An 18,077-nucleotide genomic window follows, 5' to 3' on the forward strand; every position below is an offset into this window, starting at 1 on the left:
AAACAGACAACACGACTTAGAGACAAACTGGCGCGGATTAGCTGCAGCAGCCCGCCTCCCTCTTCTCTTCCCGAGGCCCCCCGGCTTGGACCCCAGCCGTGCTCACCTCAGGATTGGCCTCCAGCGGCAGCCAGCGCTGACCCTCCATGGTCGCTCTGCCCGGCCCCTCTCCAGTTCTGACAGCCACCGCCGCCGCCGCTTCCGCCCCCGCGCGCCTTGACCTGGGACTGTCCAATCCGCCGCCCCGCCGGGGAGTGCCGAAGGACGAAGAAAAGCTCGACAACCTTCTCGCGACTTTATTACTCCCGGAAGAGCAAAAGCCCAAGCATTATATTTTAAAATGGTATACAATATAAAATTAATTTCTTTAAAAGGTGTTATATCCCTATTTGAGAAAAACATAATGTAAGTCCACTGAGTACTCCCCTCAAACTTGGATTCTCCCTTTCCCAACTGAGCGCTTGTGTTATACGCATGCGCCACGTGCTGGCCTGGGACCGCGTGTTCGCGGGAGCCCTCCCATTCTTGCTGGTCAACCAGAGGCGCTAGGGGGCGCGCCGATGAGTCCTATTCTGCCAGGGCCGGACCAGGTCACAAGGAATCTGAAGGTAGCTAGGCTAGAGGACGACGCGCTTGAGCCCTGGAGTCGTGGCCTGGTTGCTGTTGCTGTTGTTTGTGAGGGTGCAGAAGTAATGCATTGGCCTTTTCTGCTACGCAGAGTGGTGTGTGTGTGTGTGTGTGTGTGTGTATCCTGTTAGGCTTGACAAAAAATGTTGGAATACCATACTCAATTAGACATTATACTAAGTGTTGGGACACAGAACTGAGTATGCTACAGTGTACAGTAGGTGGACAAGAAAATTGTCACAATAAAGCGTGATAATATAAGGCAATGATAGCATAAGATTCGCTAGCCCTACAGGTAGAAGTGCAGTTAAAGGGGAAAAGGAGTGTCCAGAAAACTGTCCTGGACACAGTGAATTCCTGGACTGAATCCTTAAAAAATAATAGACAGTAACCCAGCAGAGAAGAGGGTACTCTGAAGAAGGGAATTGGCATTGTGGCTGCAGAGCCTGCTAAAATAAATGATATTGGTGATGCTAGAGAAATAAGCAAGGGCAACTGAAACAAGACATCTGGACTTCATCCTTATAACAGCAGGGAAACGCCAAAGGATTTTTTAAAAAAATATTATTTTTTTATTATAGGTGGACACAATAACTTTATTTTATGTAAGGCTGAGAATCAAACCCAGTGCTCCATGCATGCCAGGAGAACGCTCTGCCTCTGAGCTACAGCCCCAGCCCGGAAACACCAAAGGATTTTAAGAAGCATTTTTAATGTCTCTTCTCCAAGGAACTGTAAATTCCGAAGGCAAACTGTAATGTCTTTTTTGTTCTTCATGTTATTTCCTCAGGACTTAACCCAGTGCGCATATATATATATATATATATATACACACACACACCAGGGATGAGTAGCATAATTAGGGCTGGGGATGTGGCTCAAGCGGTAGCTGCTCGCCTGGCATGCGTGTGGCCCGGGTTCGATCCCCAGCACCACATACAAACAAAGATGTTGTGTCCGCCGAAAACTAAGAAATCAATATTCTCTCTCTCTCTCTCTCTCTCTCTCTCTCTCTCTCTCAAAAAAAAAAAAAAGCATAATTAGATATGCAGAAATAGCATTTGTCAATAATGTGAAATTTTGCAAAAGATTAATGCTGAGAGAATAAAGGCAGTAGTCATGGAGCTAAAGTTGCTCATGTTCTACCCCTTGGTTGAGAAGGAGTCCTCAGTGATGATTCCAGAAATTTTGCCTGGGATTGAGTGAATATTATCACTCTGTACCCAGAAGAGGGAATTCAGGGAGAAAGGAGCACGGGAAAAGGATAAAGATAATTTTACTATACTGAGCTTGCCTTCCTTGAGGAACTTCCAACTCTCCCATTCATGTTCCTATAACTACTGTTCTTCCATTCACTGGCATTTCCAGTCCTGGGCTCCTCTTTCTCCTTTTCTATCTGATAGATTGCTGCTGTATCCATTTAACACTGTGACTTGGTAAACCTGGCAATGTCCAGCTCATGATCATTTGAGTTGCATGGTCAGGCTCTTGGTCTCTACTAGGGCCCAGTAACATATCAGGGGCTAAATTTTCAAATGTCTTGGTATTGTAAGAAAAGCTTTGCTCCAGAATGCTGAGGTTCTACTATATGACTCTCTTATCAGTATTTGCCTAAGATTCCACATAATATCCTTATCTACTGTAGACATCTCTCACACTATTGAGACAAAGGAGTGAGATAAAGGGTCAAATAGCGAGGCAACTTTCATCTCAGTATGGATTGTCCTGCTCAGGAACCTTCTGAAACTGGCAGTCTTCTAAGTCACACAATGAATGTGTTGGAGCTATCTTCCCAAAAGTGGTATACACGGTCTCTAAAAGCCAAAGAGACCCACCAAGTACTCTGCCATTTTCCTATTAATAAAGAGATAGGTTAGAGAGGTTGTCCGAGCATGCCCCAGAACTTTGGACACCTAAAACTTTACAAATGTAGCAGGCCTCTAATCTTAATATGCTTTAACTTCCACCTTCTGGCATTGAAATACCTACCATGACATGAAGGGCAGTGTTTCTTCAACTTGAATGTACATGCAAACACCTGGGGAGCCTGAAATGCAAGTTTCTGATTCAATAAGTCTGAGATGGGGCCCAAGATTTGCCATCATTGGTGCCAATTTTTTTAACCCTCTCTTTATTCTTAGTCCTTGCCATATAACTTTGGAATTTTTTCTACTAGGGGACAAATTCATGATTAGTGGGGTCTGCATTTTTAATTTGTCTTGCTAAAATGTATCTAAAACTCAGGAATCAACATTCCAAGTACTTCTGCAGTCATCCACACATGCACAGAGTGGCAAATGAAAATTGAGGTTAAGCAAGGCCATACTCTGCCTTCTTGTTGCAGTTTTCATACCGGAAACTAGTGCCCATTTTTTGATCTATTTAGTGTTACATTTTCCTCATTTTTCTGCTTTTTGTAAGTGATTTCAATGTTTATAAAGTCCCTGCTTGTAGTTCCCAAGCATAACGATGAAGTACTGCCTATTGTTTCAAAGTATAAGAAAACTATGATGTTCCTTGCAGAGAAAATAAGTTTGTTTAGATAAGCTTATTATAGGCTTTGAGTTATGGTATTGCCAGCCATAGTTTGGTGTTAATGAATCAACAATATATATTATAACTTTAAAGGGAAATGCCCATAAAATAAGGTTATGTATTGATCAGCTAATGAAATGTGGACAGAGGCTCCCAGAATCTAAACTATTTCCTTAGGAGCAATGGTTCTGTTGGTATGCATAATATCATCATAATGGAATTTTTTAATTAAATATTTTACAATTTTATAATAAATATTGTGGCATGCCTATACATACTGTCATAGAGACTTGCCATTTATTTATATAAATCCATGCACTTGCACTTTCAGTTGCCTTAGGAGTATAATTTTCAGGGGGGAAACTGGGAATTTAAGCCAGGGGTGCTTTACCACTAAGTAACATCCCCAAACTTTCTCTTTCTTATTTTGAGACAGGATCTCAGTAAGTTGTTGAGGGCCTTGTTAAGTTGCTGAGGATGGCAAGTTTGATTGCAAGATCAAACTTGCACTCCTCCTGTTTCAGCCTCCTGAGTTGCTGGAATTATAGGTGTGTGCTACCACACCTGACAATAGCAATATAATTCTAATGGTTGCCAAAGAACATCAGGATTTATCATCATTTTATCACATAGTTTCATTTTTTTTTCAGTAACTGATAAAACATACAACCTCAGAATTCAGTAGTTTCCATTCAAAGACAGAAAGAAGTTTTGACATATTAATGTTTGATGCCTTAACAAGAGTACTTGAAACTTAGAAACTGCTATCTCATCCTTATAAATTCACTTTTTATTTTCTGAAAGATTTGGTTATTTCTTCACTCTTAAACTGAAATTAGCAACTATCTTGCTTTATCTATTATTAAAGCAAAAATCTGAGATTAGTTAAATTTAACAAAGTTCATTTAAGCAAGAAAAGATTCTACAACCAGGAGGCATTCTGGACCAGTTGGTTCAGAATTCCCCATACCACCACATGTGCACATTACATTTTTTGTAAGAAAAATCAAAGTGACATACCAAAACAACCTGATTAGCTGCAATTGGCATTTGACTTATAGGGTGATGAGACATTTGCTTTATTTGGACATAGTTTTATAATTTTGCCACCTGTGGTTGGCTAACACTTGATTGCTCGGTTACAAGGGTACACTCTTAGGTTACAATTTGTCTACAGGTCAAGCTAGGGTATAGTTCACTATTTACAGAGGCCACTTTAGGTCAAACTTTATCGCTCAAGCATGGAGACAAATTGAGGTCCAACTTAAACTGAGTTTAACACTACTCAAAGCTATCCACTTCTTTTTTAAAAAATATTTTTTAGTTGTCAATGGACCTTTATTTTATTTATTTATATGTGATGCTGAGAATCAAATCCAGTGCCTCACACATGCTAGACAAGCACTCCACCAGCAAAACCCCAGCCATTACCCACTTCTTTTGAAAATTGTAAATTATTTAGTTGCTTTGCAAGAAAACATAGAATTGTGATCATTCCTCAAATAATCCATATCTGTTTCATCAATACAATTTAAAACACACTGTTCTGTTTTCATGCCTATTTCTACAATGGATATTTTTGCTATGTCAAATCACAGCATAATCTTTTTAAAGATAATTTGAATGGCAATTATACATAATAAGTATAGAGGCAGTAATAATCATGACTTAGTAGAAGTGTTGAAGAGCTATGACCACATTCAGGCACACCTGCAAAAACAACTGAGTCACAAGTGCTGCTTGGGTGAAGAAGCCATCTGATGCAACATGCAGTAAAATTTCTTGAGGTGTTAATGTGAAAACAAGAACGTTTAAGAATTGATGAAATGCAGTATGAATTTCATGTAAAAGTTTTCTAAATGCATTAGAGGTTCTGATATAACTATTTTGCTTTCTTTGTGGTTATTAATATGTGAGTAGGCCAGACTTTGCCCAAAAGCTAAGAATTTTAAGCCTTGCTTTAAGCTCTAAAACCCTTAGGATGCAATATAAGTGATCATGTTTATTCCCAGTTGTACATCTTTCCTTATACTGTCCATTGATTGCCATTACCATCCCACCACCATCACTATTACCGCCATCACAAAACACACACAAGCACTCAAAATTTTGTGTGTGTGTGATACTGGGGATCAAACCCAGGAGTGTTTTACTACTGAGCTGCACCCCAGTCTTTTTTTTTTTTGAGACAGGGTCTTGCTAAATTTGCCCAGGCTGGCTTTGCACTTGTGATCCTCCTGCCTCAGCCTCTGAGTAGTTGAGATTACAGGCATGTGTCACTGCTCCTATCAAGCACTCATGTTCTTGAATAGCCTGGTGTACAACACATTCAGTCAGCAGAAAGCAACTGAGAGGGCTGGGGTTGTGGCTCAGTGGTAGAGCGCTTGCCTAGCACGTGTGAGGCCCTGGGTTCAATCCTTAGCACCACATAAAAATAAATAAGTAAAATAAAGATATTTTTTTTAAAAAAAAGCAGCTGAAAAGGATTCAGCAGGTACCCTGGGAATCAGGGATCTCTCTGAAATTAGATTGCAAACAAAATTAAACCAGACCATTGAAGTGCTAGTTAGCTTTTAGCTAACTGATGTCATGTAACACTCCTGAACTTCAATTTTCTTATCTTTAAAATAGCTAGAATGTGTGATCTAGATAACTTATGGGCTTCTTTGGAGGATTGAATATCACAATGATGATAAAACAGCCAGTATTTGTTCAGGAACTTGGCTATTTGCTTTACATACATAATCATATTTATGCTACATAAAAACCTCTTGAGACAAATAATAATAGCTCTATTTTTACAGATGAAAAGCTGACGCTCCAAGACTAGCTGTAGTCACACAGAGAAGTGATGAAAGAGGGACTTAGATTTGGGCCTGTAAAGCTCCTAGCACTTCATTGATACTCTCTCCACTCTCTTAGTTTTATGGTGCTACTGTGACAAATTACCACAACTCTACTTATTTAAAACAATATAAATGTGCACAGTGGCACACACCTATAATCCCAGCAGCTCAGGAGTCTGAGGCAGAAGGATTGTGAGTTCAAAGCCAGTCTCAGCAAATTATAGAGGCACTAAGCAACTCAGGGAGACCCTGCCTCTAAATAAAATACAAAGAAGGGGTGGGCTGGAATTGTGGCTCAGTGGTAGAGCACTTGCCTAGCACATGCAAGGCCCTGGGTTCAAACACTACATTAAAAAAAAATAAAATAAAGGTATTGTATCCAACTACAACTAAAAAATAAATATATATAAAAAAAAAAGTGGGAATGTGGCTCAGTGGTTAAGTGCCCCTGAGTTCAATCCCTGATACCCCAAAAAAAGTATCATTCTACAATCTGAAGTTCAGACCTCTTAAATGGCTATCACTGGGCTATACTTAAAAGTGTTGGCAGGACGTGCTTCTTTTGGCATCTATGTGGAAGACTCTGTTTTCTTTCCTATTCCAACTTCCAAAGGCTGTCTGCATTCTTTGGCTCTTTGTATCCTTTTATATTCAAATCCATCAAAAGCCACTTAAATCTTTCTCACATGGTATTATTCTGATGCTATCTCTAACCAGTCTGCCTCCATCTACCACATTTAAGGATTCTGGTCATTACATCTACTCACCTGATTAATCCTGGAACATCTCCTTTTAAGACCAACTGATTAGCAACCTTAATTTCCCAATGCTGTGCAACATAATATATTCATAGATTCTGGGGATTGGGAAGCGGACATTTTTGGAAGGCTATTATTCTGCCTACTGTGTTCATTGGTAGTATAGTATCATATAGTATAGTAATATGTATATATGTTTAGTGAACATTTGTTTTTGTTTCCTTAGCATTTTTAATCTAAGTTGTGTTACATCATCCTTACCTATATCTCCTATAGGGTATATCTTTCACCCCTGCTGGTGCTAGTGACTTTACCAATGACACAGTTCAACCCCTTACAGACAGTAGGGGCCATGGAGCAAAAATAGTAATACATCACCCTAGAACAAATATTTGTCCAAGGCTTGTGCATATGACCCAAGCAGGTTAATCAGTCTTTCTCTGAAAATTGTTGTTGAAGGGTAGGTGGCTGCTTCTTATCCCTTGGATCATGAACCGTAATTTAATCCCAAATATGCTGGTGGTCATATGTCTATAGGCACTGTTCCCCTTCCCCAGCAGCTTATGGAAAAATCTAAGAAAATGCAGCCACAAGATAAGCAGATAGTAGCTGAGAAACAAAGACTGGGCCCTTTGCTATTCAAATCTCACAATTCTGTTGTCTCTGCAGCACGTTCCACCCTTAGCTGTGGAAGCTGTGAGACAATAATTCCTGCTATATTGCTTATACTAGCTTGAGTTGGATTTCTATCACTTGGCATAAAAAAGCCCTAAGAGGGCTGGGGTTATGGCTCAGTAGTAGAGCACTTGCCTCACATGTGTGAGGCACTGGGTTCAATCCTCAGCACCACATAAAATAATAAATAAAATAAAGGTATTGTCTCCATTTACAACTAAAAAAAATTTTTTTAAACCCCCAAGATAAGAGCTTAAACTGAAGTATTTCTTGCTTCACATTGTGTCAATTTTGTTTTCCCTATTACACTGTAACCTCTTGATCAGAAGTTCATGACATAGTTCTGTAGACTTCCTCCTATGCATATAATAGTATTAGGTTTACTGCAAGACTGCCATATTTTCTGACTTATATGTCCTACTTACATGTCATGAGATGACATTAAATATAAGACAAAAGTTATACTCATGCACCTTAAATTTTAGCATTTTCCTTAACACTATTCATAAAATTCATATTTTCCAAGTGTGAAACTTGTATAAGTTCTGATCTCTGGTAAGACAAAGGTCTTAAAAATAAACAGTTTATCAGATATGTTGCTGGAATGTCCAGAACACAAAATGGAGAGTAAGAATTGGCAGAGATTTCCTTAAACACTACTGATATTTTATTCTCCCTAAATTAGATCCATGGTTTTAGGAAAGGGACACTTATACTGAATAATAAAATAATCAACAGCTTTAAATGAATGAATGAAAAATAGAGAAATAATAAATATTAATTTTTAAAATGTATCTTTTTTGGAACATTTTTACAGTCGAAATTTGTATGTGTGTGTTGTATGCACACGCCCTGTGGAGCATAAATATTATGGCAGCCAAGAGCTAAGGGGAAAGATTTCTTGACAAATAGAACAAATTCACTGACCAACTGGATGTGCAATATTGTTCTATCTTTTCATCTGAATTCCATAGGAAGGAAATCTTTTGATTATTTCAGGGACTATGTTCTCAAGCTAATTAGTATGTTTAATGAGAGCTACATTCCAGGTATAATTTTAGTTGTTTTACATGCATTAGCCAACATAATTCTCCAACAACACAATGAGTGGTGTTTGTAAAAGGCAGGATTCCAGAAATGCTCAACTCTCAATGATTCTCATCCTCTGATTCTTTCTTTTTTTTTTTTTTTTAGTTGTTGATGGACCTTTATTTTATTTTATTTATATGTGGTACTGAGAATCGAACCCAGTGCCTCACACATGCTAGGCAAGCAAGCGCGCTACCACTGAGCCATGACCCCAGCCCTCCCCTGATTTTTTCAATGAACACTAATCTAGGTACTTCTCTGAAGGAACTTTTCAGATGTAATTAAAGTCATGTACCTTAGGAAGGTTATTCTAGATTATTTGTGTATGTCTGATCTAAACATTTCAACCCTTAAACATAGAGAACTTTCTCTGGCTGGAATCAGATGTGGTAAAAGAAGGCAGAGGAGAAATGCTGCAGAGGAAGAGATCAGAAAACAGGGGGAGGTTTTGTTGGCTTTGAAGATAGAGGCAGGGAGTACATGTTAAGAAAGCTGAGAATCCCAGTCTAAAACCAGCAAGAAAACAAATGTACAAAACTAAATTTTTCTAACAATTTAATTTTTTATGTTTTTGGTACTGGAGATTGAGCCCAGGGGCACTCTACTACTAAGCTACAGCCCTAGGGTCTTACTAAATTGCCTTAATAGGCCTGAAACTGGAGATCCTCCTGCCTCAGTGAGATTAACAGGAGTGTGCCACCAGACCTGGTTCTTTTCTTTCTTTCTTTTTAAATAACAATTTGAATCTGAAAGCAGATTCTCCCCTCTAGCCTCCAAAGAGGAATTTCATCCATCACCTCACCAGTACATTTCTAGATTAGAAACTAAAGAGTCCTGATTACTAACTTCAACCACAGCACTTGATTAGATTCTGGTTGGTGGAAGAAATAACTTTCAAGAATAGTGTTGAAATGATTGGGAATTTTAACTTAGCCTATTTATTAGATAATCCTATTTTATCAATGCTAAATTTGTTTTAGAAGATATGCACTCAAGTATTGGGGAATGAAGCAGCCTCATTACTGTGTACATAGGCAGTGATAAACAAAAGTATAAATCCTTGACAGTTAGTGAATGTGGATGAAGGATATAGGGATGTTCATAGAACTATTTTCGAAACATTTTAAAAAATATGTTTCAAGTTTTTAAAAATAAATTGGCAGGGGAAAGAAACCCCTCTGTGTATTTTGTGTAGAATTCATTCAAATTCAGTAAGAGAAAGAGGCAAGACCGGATGAGAAAGTATTGCTGTAGTTATGTTGTACATTGGAGTTTAATGACAGGAAAGATGAAGAATCGCATCCTCCAGTCCCTCCCTCCAGTGAAGTAAATCCCAGGGTTTAAAGCACCTCTGTGTTCCCACAACCATCTCCTTCGCGGGACAAAAATCGAAAGTAGTGGGTGTGGTTGTGCAGGAGATTTCAAGTTAGGTTAGGCTAGAACAGGCGGTCTCGAGTTCGCGCTTGCACCGAGACTACTCTGTGCCCCGCCCCCGACTGGAAGAGCCCATAACTGCAGCCTAGGATCGGGGGAAGAGCATCCTGAATGTAATTATTCCTTCCCCTCGCTAGATGTCTCCTAAGTCTTCGGCCTTTTTATCCATATCAACCTACATAGTACTGAACCTTTACTTAAAACTGATGCTTACTTGAGACGAAAGTTGAGTTCCGCAAAGATGTTTTTTTCCACTCCCTACCCACCGTCGGCTGCGTGCGCTGGTCCGCGAAAGGCAGGAAGCGGAAGTGTTGGTCCGAGGGAGCCTCAGCCTGAGGCTGCAGGACCAACTCTTCGCTTTTGCCATGGAGGCGTCTCGGTCTCAGGAGCCAATCCTGGATGCTAAATCGCAGGTGAGGCTCGGCCTGGAAGGAGAAGGATCAGAGGAGCCCTGAGCAAGCAAGATCGTCTCATAAATTGTGTTTTCTGCTTCCGTTTCAGGTCACCAACCAGGTGAGTGAGTGGCCCTCCTGCCTTGTCCTCAGCCGGCCTCTGCTGGTCAAGGGCTGGCGGCCGCTCCCGGAGAACGGCGTCGCAGTGTGCCGTGCCCTGTCCTTGCATTTCATAACCTGTGTCCTCAAGCCGGTGTTCTCCAGCCCGCATCCCTGCATTGCTCTTTCCCCCGTGCGCGCGAGGTGATGCTGCTGCCATTGTAATTTAAGCTTCTCCAGCCAGCGCTAGTGCAAAGAGTACAAAGTCTTGTTCTTCCTTAATTAGGCGACCTGTATTCGAAGGTAGGAATACACTATTTTAGAATGTGATGGGCACATAAGAAATTACTAAAATTGACAAAGGTAGCACCGATGACTTTTCTTGCACTTGAGAAAGGTTATTTTGAAGATGGAGTATAACTTTTTAACCTTTCAGAGAGTGTGTGTGTGTGTGATGTATGTTGAAAAACAATAGTTTTTTCAAGAACATCTTGGTTCCGTTTCTGTTTCAAGTGTTTGCAGCTAATAAACTATTTTTGGACAAATTACTTATAATGCTCCTTGAAGAAGAATCCTAAAACTAGAAGGTTTGGGGTCAAGAGTTATCCAGATCCATATAAAATATAAAAAAAGGGCTGAGATAAGAAATAATGCAAATACAGGAGCCAAGAGAGGTGTCCATTGACTGCTCTATCTTTTGTCTCCCTCTGATCTTGCTGTTGCTTTTGAGGATACCTGAGAGATAGGGGAACTCAGGGAGATAGTAATCAGTCCTCTACCTGTCTTTGCTCAGTTACATAGGTTAGTGCGTTTTTATTCAATCTCTCATAAATCACTTTGTTCACTTATTAAATGGCGTGCTTGAATAAAGATATCTTGAAACTGAGTTATATTAGATTATAGGGTTTCCTAATTGAACTTTTAAATTTATTTGTTTATTTTGGCTTAAAACAGCAAATCTATCATCTTAGAGTTCAGGAGGTCAGAAGTATAAAACTAGTCTTCTAGAACTAAAATTAAGATGTTGGCATGGCTCTTTTTTCAAGGTTGTATGGGAATCTCTTGTCTTTTCCTGCTCTTAGAAACTGCCTCCTTTTCTTGGCTTATGGACTCTACTTTCATCTTCAAAACACATCATTTCAACCCCTGCTTTCTTCTCTGACTCTGACCTTCTTTATTCCCTTTTTACAAAGACGCTGTGATTACATTGAGCTTCCCTGGATAATCCAGAAAAGCCTTCCCATCTCAAGATCCTTGATTTTGTTAAGTCTTTAATATTTGTTTTATCACATAGGGTAACTCAGTGTTCAGGGATTAGGACATGAACATGTTTGCATGACCATTAAGTCTGCTATACATTCCATCCATACATTCATTCATAGGTTATCTGATTTTTTTTCTGTGCAGGAAAAGCCAAGATAATTTACAAACATCATTTGATTTATAATGAGTTTATCAAGAGATTTAATATTTATTTTTTAGTTTTTGGTGGACACAACATCTTTATTTTTTTATTTTTTTATGTGGTGCTGAGGATCGAACCCAGCACCCCATGCATGCCAGGCGAGCGCGCTGCTGCTTGAGCCATATCCTCAGCCCACCATTGTTTTTTTTTTTAAAGTTCAGAAACAAAGTTTGAAATATAATTTTAAACAAGAAATAAATTATAAAGTACCTTGCAATAAGTCTATTAAAAGAAATCAGAGCTTCTAGTTTCTGGACCAGTATATAAGAAATTTACCCTTTTAGGACACAGTATTAACTTTTAGTAGAAACTAAAAGCTGAGCTTACTGAAAAATCAACAGTTCTCTGATCTGTCAGAGAAGTAAGAACACAGGGCAAACGTTAGTTTGGTAGCAGACGTGAGTTTTTAGAATGCCTGCTGCGTGTCACGCGCCTGTCTAATCTTTCAAAAGAAGACAGACAAAATTCTTTCATCCACAGCCTTATGTTTTAAAGTCAATATTAAGAGTTGCATTTGTCCAGTCCTGATTTATGCCATAACAACACTGAACAATCATTGACAGGAACTAGATAAAGTATTGAAGCAGCTAGTAGTTTATAAGCATGTAGTCTTTGGAGTCATGCAGACATTGGTTTCTCTTCTGATTCCAGAACTGTGTGACCTGGTACACATTACCTTAGCTCTCTGAAATTGGGATTTGTCATTTGCAAAATGGAAAAAATCCATAATGTTATGCTGACTCACTGAGGCATTTAATACATGTAAATTACAGAGCACATCACCTGACCATCATGAACACTGATGAAATCTTAAAACTACATCATTATTTATGCTAATGTAAGGTTTGAGCTTGAGGACTATGGTGAGGAAAGAAACTGGAATGATTCTCATGTGAGCCTCAACTAATTATGAAGATCACGTAACCCATCTTGCATTTGAGGATTTTTTGTTTGTGGAATGAGGAAGCATCTGGAACAGGAAAGTGAGGTAAAAGATGCTTCAACGTGTTTGAAGGCCACTGAATTGCCAGAACAAAATTTAAACCTTTTAAGGAAAACCAATACTTCAATGTCACCTACTTATATTATCCATTCTGTAGAGGTTTGGTTTTTTTTTTTTTCACTTTTTGCTTTTTTCTTTTGTAAATATGACAATGTTGTTTTATAACTCTATTTATGTCCCTTGTTAATTGTTTCTGAAATGATATTAACTGAAGATACTGTATTTTATGACCTGCATTGAAACTAAAAGTTGAGTTGAGAGCAGTAAAATTGAATAATATTTGCATTCAAGGCAATGATGTTACTAATTTATTGTTTTATACTGTTTTGTTAAAGCTTGTCGATTTTCAGTGGAAACTGGGTATGGCTGTGAGCTCCGACAGTTGCAGATCTCTTAAGTATCCTTATGTTGCTGTGATGCTAAAAGTGGCAGATCATTCTGGCCAAGTAAAGAACAAGTCCTTTGAAATGACAATTCCACAGTTTCAGGTTCGTAGTTTAACTCATTGAATTTTAGTATAATTATTGCTTATGAAGTGTATAAAATCTTTCTTAAGGGAAATTTTCAATATTTGGAAATTGATGTGTTTTACATGTATTCGCAGATACAAAAGATCTAGATTTTGTTCTTTGAAAATTTAATAAATTATTTTCAATAAAATTGCTAAATTTATGTGTTGTGCCATTTAATTACTTTTGACAGGTATCCTCTGTTAGTATAATTAGGAAATTTCAAGAACATTGTAGTGATTTAATAAAAATATACATGGTGTAAGGATTATTATAGTCAAGCTAATGAATATATCCATTACCACAAATAGTTAATTCGTGTGGGGGTGTGTGTGTGTGTGTTGGTGAAGACACTTAAAATCTACTCTTATCAACCTCAACTAGATAAAATACTGTTATTAACCATACCCACCATAACTGTACATTAGATTCCTAGAACTTTTATAACTGAAAGTATATACTCTTTGACCAACATCTCTATGTTCCCCATAACCTCTCACAACTGCCATTCTACTCTGATTTGACTTCAACTCTTTTAGATTCTATATAAGTGAAATCATGTAGTATTTGTCTTTCTGTGTCTATCTTATATTACTTAGCATAATGTCCTCCCAGTTCATGTAAATTTTTACGTATGGCAGGATTTTTTATGGCAAAATAATATTCCATTGAGTGTGTGTATAATATGATACATAATACATACATATATTGGTGATATAAACATTATATTTCAAATAGTAAATTTTATATAAGGGAATTAAGCATCTAGATTTTGGAATCTATAGGCAATCCTTCCTGGAACCAATCCCCCATGAATACTGTGGGACCACTGGGGTGTGGGTATATATAACATTTTATTTAGTGGACAAATTTATTTATTTTGGTACTGAGTATTATACCCAGGAATGTTAATCATTGAGCCACATCCCCATCCCTTCTTGTTATTTATTTTTTTGAGACAGAGTCTCACTAAGTTGCTTAGGTCCTCACTAAGTTGCGGAGGCTATCTTTGAATTTGTGATCCTCCTGCCTCAGCCTCCCATGCTGCCAGAAGGGGACAGCTGTTTTTAAGACATTCTTTATGTGGTCTAAAGGTAACCAGGCAAATACATAACAGAGCTAAGGAACAGTCTTTCAGCTTCTCCCCTCCACCCCCCCCCCCATTCCCCATTGGTGCTGGGAATTGAACCCAGAGCCTTGGCATATGATAGCTCTACCATTAAGTTAAATCCCCAGTCCCATCTTTGGGCTTTTGTTAGCAGCAATTTTGACCATCAATATGTATTTTTAAAGAATAGTCACAATTTATTATGTTTTATGACATTTTCATATAAGTTCAAATAAATACTCAAGTAATAAAATAGAAAATTAAGGCCAAGATAATAATGAAAATGCAAATGTATAAATCAGAGGGTATCCAGTTGCTGCAGTTATGTTTCACATTTGCCTCCCAGCTTCCCAGCAGGTACAGAAGAAAAAGGAAAACAGAATTTGATCCTAACTGCGATTTTTTAAAAGAGAATTCTACAGAAGATCAACCAAACCACAATAATTTTTTTAAATGATAGAGAAATAAATTCCTACCATATAAGATATTGTCAATGTTGGGTCTCTTTTATTGAAATTGAACTCAATCTTAAAATAGCCCCTGTGACCCTGAAATGGTTGAAAATGGTTAGGGACCCATAATGAATCTGTCAATTTTGTTTTTATCTTAAGTGTCTAGGATAGTATTGTGTATTTAATAAATCTTTCTGGTGTGATCCTCATAAACTTTCTCCTGTTTTCTAAAAAAGTTTAGTAGTAAACTAATCTGATTCTACAATATTATTTTTGTGTGTAGTACCTAGTTGCACTTGTTTGTTTCACAGCAGTCTTTATTAGTTGAGTATGTAATATTAAAATGCAAACAATGTTAGACAGCCCCTAGTAGTCAGATGTAATTAAAGGAACTACTTAAATATTCTCTAAAACCAAATTTAATATTTTCCCCTTTCTTTCCAGAATTTCTACAGACAGTTCAAGGACATTGCTGCCATTATTGAAACTGTGTGAAAACTGGTTATTTGGCTAATAAATTGTTATCATCATCTAAAATAATGGATTTCATCTTCTGCAAAAAAACTACATAAGGATCAAATATTTATTGAATGAAAATTATACTTTCATTTTTCTAAATAAAAAGTGAGATAAATAGGAATTAGTGGTAATTGATGTATAAGTTTGTCAGTATACTAGAAGCTATTGAATTGCACACTTCATGATTTATTTTATGGTACCAGGGATTGAACCTAAGGGCACTCAACCACTAAGCCACATCTCCAGCCCATTTTATTTTTTAAAAATAATAAATGATTGTTATTTTTAAAATAATTTTTAGTTACAGATGAACACAATATATTTATTATTCTGTGGTGCTGAGGATCAAACCCAGTGTTTTACGTGTGCAAGGCAAGAGCTCTACCACTAAGCTATAGTCCCAGCCCCTTATTTTTTAATATTTTGAGACAGGGTCTAAGTTGCTTAGGGCCTTGCTAAGTTGCTGAGGCTGGCTTTGAATTTGGCAATCCTCCTGCCTCAGCCTCCCGAGCCACTGGGATTATAAGAGTGCACCACCACACCTGGCTTGAACTGCACACTCTAATGGGTGCTCTAGTATATGAGTTAAATATTTAAAAAATCAAAACCATAATTGAAGGCGGCACAAATTTTACATATTAGAACATTATATTAACCTAGATTCAGTTGATTCTGTATTTTTAGAAAGTCCACTACAGATATTCTGTTTTTTGTAGCACAAAGCAGGATGTCACCTGGAAGCCCCTGCACATGCCATGTCTACCTTCAGTCATCTTTCTGTCAAGTGTATGCAGCAATATAAAGGCTGCTCGCTTTCCTGGTCTTTCCTAATTTCACACAAGCATTGGGAGAAAATGAGAACCATTTGACACAGGAATCTGGTCAGTTAAGCTTCAGAAAAGCAAGAATTTTTGCTGAGTAGTTTTGCTCTGTTGGTAGAAATAGGGAATATTAAAGTTCTTCTGCAAAACGCTTGTACATAGGAGTATATCCTTTGAAATGTAATATTTTTAAAAAATGTCTAATGTTCATCCAGTTTCTTTGAGCATACAGGAAGACTATTTCCCAGTTTCCCTTGCAATTAGACTGGAACCACATAGTGAGGATGAAGCCAGTAAGATCTGGATAGAAATATCCTAAGCCATTTCCAGTCTTAGTCATAAATTGTTCCTTCACATCTTCCAAGTTTTCTCCTATGCTTAAGTGTTGCAATTAAGAACTTCAAAACCTTCAACAACTTACAGTTGGTGTCCAAAAAAAAGGGAAAAAAAGACCGAGGATGTAGTTCAGTGGTAGAGCACCCCTGGGTTCAACTTATAGTATCAAAACAACAAAAACCCTCCAAAACAAACTAAAAGATGGTTCCCTAAATCACTATTGGAGGTGGATTCCCCACAAGATTAGCCTGACTTGTATCATCCAGCAGTGTAAACTGGAAACAAACTTCTGTTGGGGTGAGCTGGAGAGATTTTGGAAGTTTACAACAGCAAGTAAGCATAAACAATAACCTACAATATGGAGATTTTTACTGTGGTATTTCCAGTTGCAGAAAAAGTAGTGATTCCCCATTTTAGTCAGCTTTTTGTTTTGTTTTGTTTTTTTGGCACAGGGGATTAAACTCAGGGGCACTCAACCACTTAGCCATATCCCCAGCCCTATTGTATTTTAGTTAGAGACAGGGTCTCACTGAGTTGCTGAGGCTGGCTTTGAACTCGTGATCCTCCTGCCTCAGCCTCCAGAGCCACTGGGATTACAGGTCTGCCCCACTGCACCTGGCTCCTAGTTTCAGTTATTTTTGAGATGAGGCAGGAGAATCCCAAGTTCAAGGCCAGCCTGGGCAATGTAAGATCCTGTTTTAAAATTTATAAAGGGTTGGGTATGTAGCTCAGACGTAGAGTGCTTGCCTAACATACGTGAAGCCCTGGGTTTGATCTCCAAAAAAAAAAAAAATTGTTTGAAAATACACGATTTCCTTAAAACACTTTGTTTTTTCCCCCACATTTTCACTGGTGCATCATAGTTGTACATATTGATGAAATTGTTGTTATATATTCATATATGCATACAACATAACAATATAATTTGGCTAATATCACTTCCCAGTACATTCCCCCTCCCTCCTCATCTTCCACCCTTTGGTCCCTTTCCTCTCTGCTGATTCCCCTTTAGAAAATATTTGTTTTTAAGTTTTGAAAAGTTCTTGTAGTTCATTTTCCAGTATAAAATTTTCTTCTTATAATATAACAAATGGAAAGTGCTTAATAAATTTCTTGTGAAATACTTCTCCAACCTGTGTATACAAATTTGTTCTACATCAAACATTAACCCTAGCTGTGCTGTAAGAATGACGACTCCAGCTGGGACTAACATCTTAACCTCTATTTCTTCTTCTGATTCTCCATGTTGGAAATTTATGTCTTCATCATCCCTGTCAGCATTTCTGCTGGTCTGCTGGGTGAATCCACTTTATTTTGTTGTTGTTGTTGTCAGCTAGACAGAGACTACTATGAGGAGCCCTGACCAGCCCCTGCTGCTGCCCACCTGCATACTCAGGATCCCACAACTT

General features: G+C 38.1%; 1 protein-coding gene across 3 annotated transcripts; it reads left to right on the forward strand.

The window, feature by feature from the left end:
- Positions 1-10,282: 10,282 nt before the first annotated feature.
- On the forward strand, positions 10,283-17,800 carry Commd6 (COMM domain containing 6). Of its 3 annotated transcripts, XM_027938086.2 has the most exons (4): positions 10,283-10,377; positions 10,466-10,477; positions 13,259-13,411; positions 15,437-17,800. In XM_027938086.2, exons 1-4 carry the CDS (start codon positions 10,330-10,332, stop codon positions 15,485-15,487), a joined length of 264 nt encoding a protein of 87 aa, XP_027793887.1. In that variant the 5' UTR covers positions 10,283-10,329; the 3' UTR covers positions 15,488-17,800. The 3 variants fall into 3 exon arrangements, with proteins under 3 accessions (XP_027793887.1, XP_027793888.1, XP_071467549.1); XM_027938087.2 differs by lacking the exons at positions 10,283-10,377; positions 10,466-10,477 and adding an exon at positions 10,513-10,758; XM_071611448.1 differs by lacking the exons at positions 10,283-10,377; positions 10,466-10,477 and adding an exon at positions 12,084-12,908.
- The last annotated feature ends 277 nt before the right edge of the window (positions 17,801-18,077 follow it).

This window comes from Marmota flaviventris, chromosome 4 (genome assembly GCF_047511675.1).
Source record: "Marmota flaviventris isolate mMarFla1 chromosome 4, mMarFla1.hap1, whole genome shotgun sequence".
Taxonomy (NCBI): domain Eukaryota; kingdom Metazoa; phylum Chordata; class Mammalia; order Rodentia; family Sciuridae; genus Marmota; species Marmota flaviventris.

What these genes read in the sequence shown, in the direction of transcription:
- Commd6 (XM_027938086.2), top strand. Translation starts at nt 10,330, where the DNA reads ATGGAGGCGTCTCGGTCTCAGGAGCCAATCCTGGATGCTAAATCGCAG. An exon ending in TGACAATTCCACAGTTTCAG is followed by an intron (nt 13,412 to 15,436) that starts GTTCGTAGTTTA and finishes CTTTCTTTCCAG; the next exon opens with AATTTCTACAGACAGTTCAA.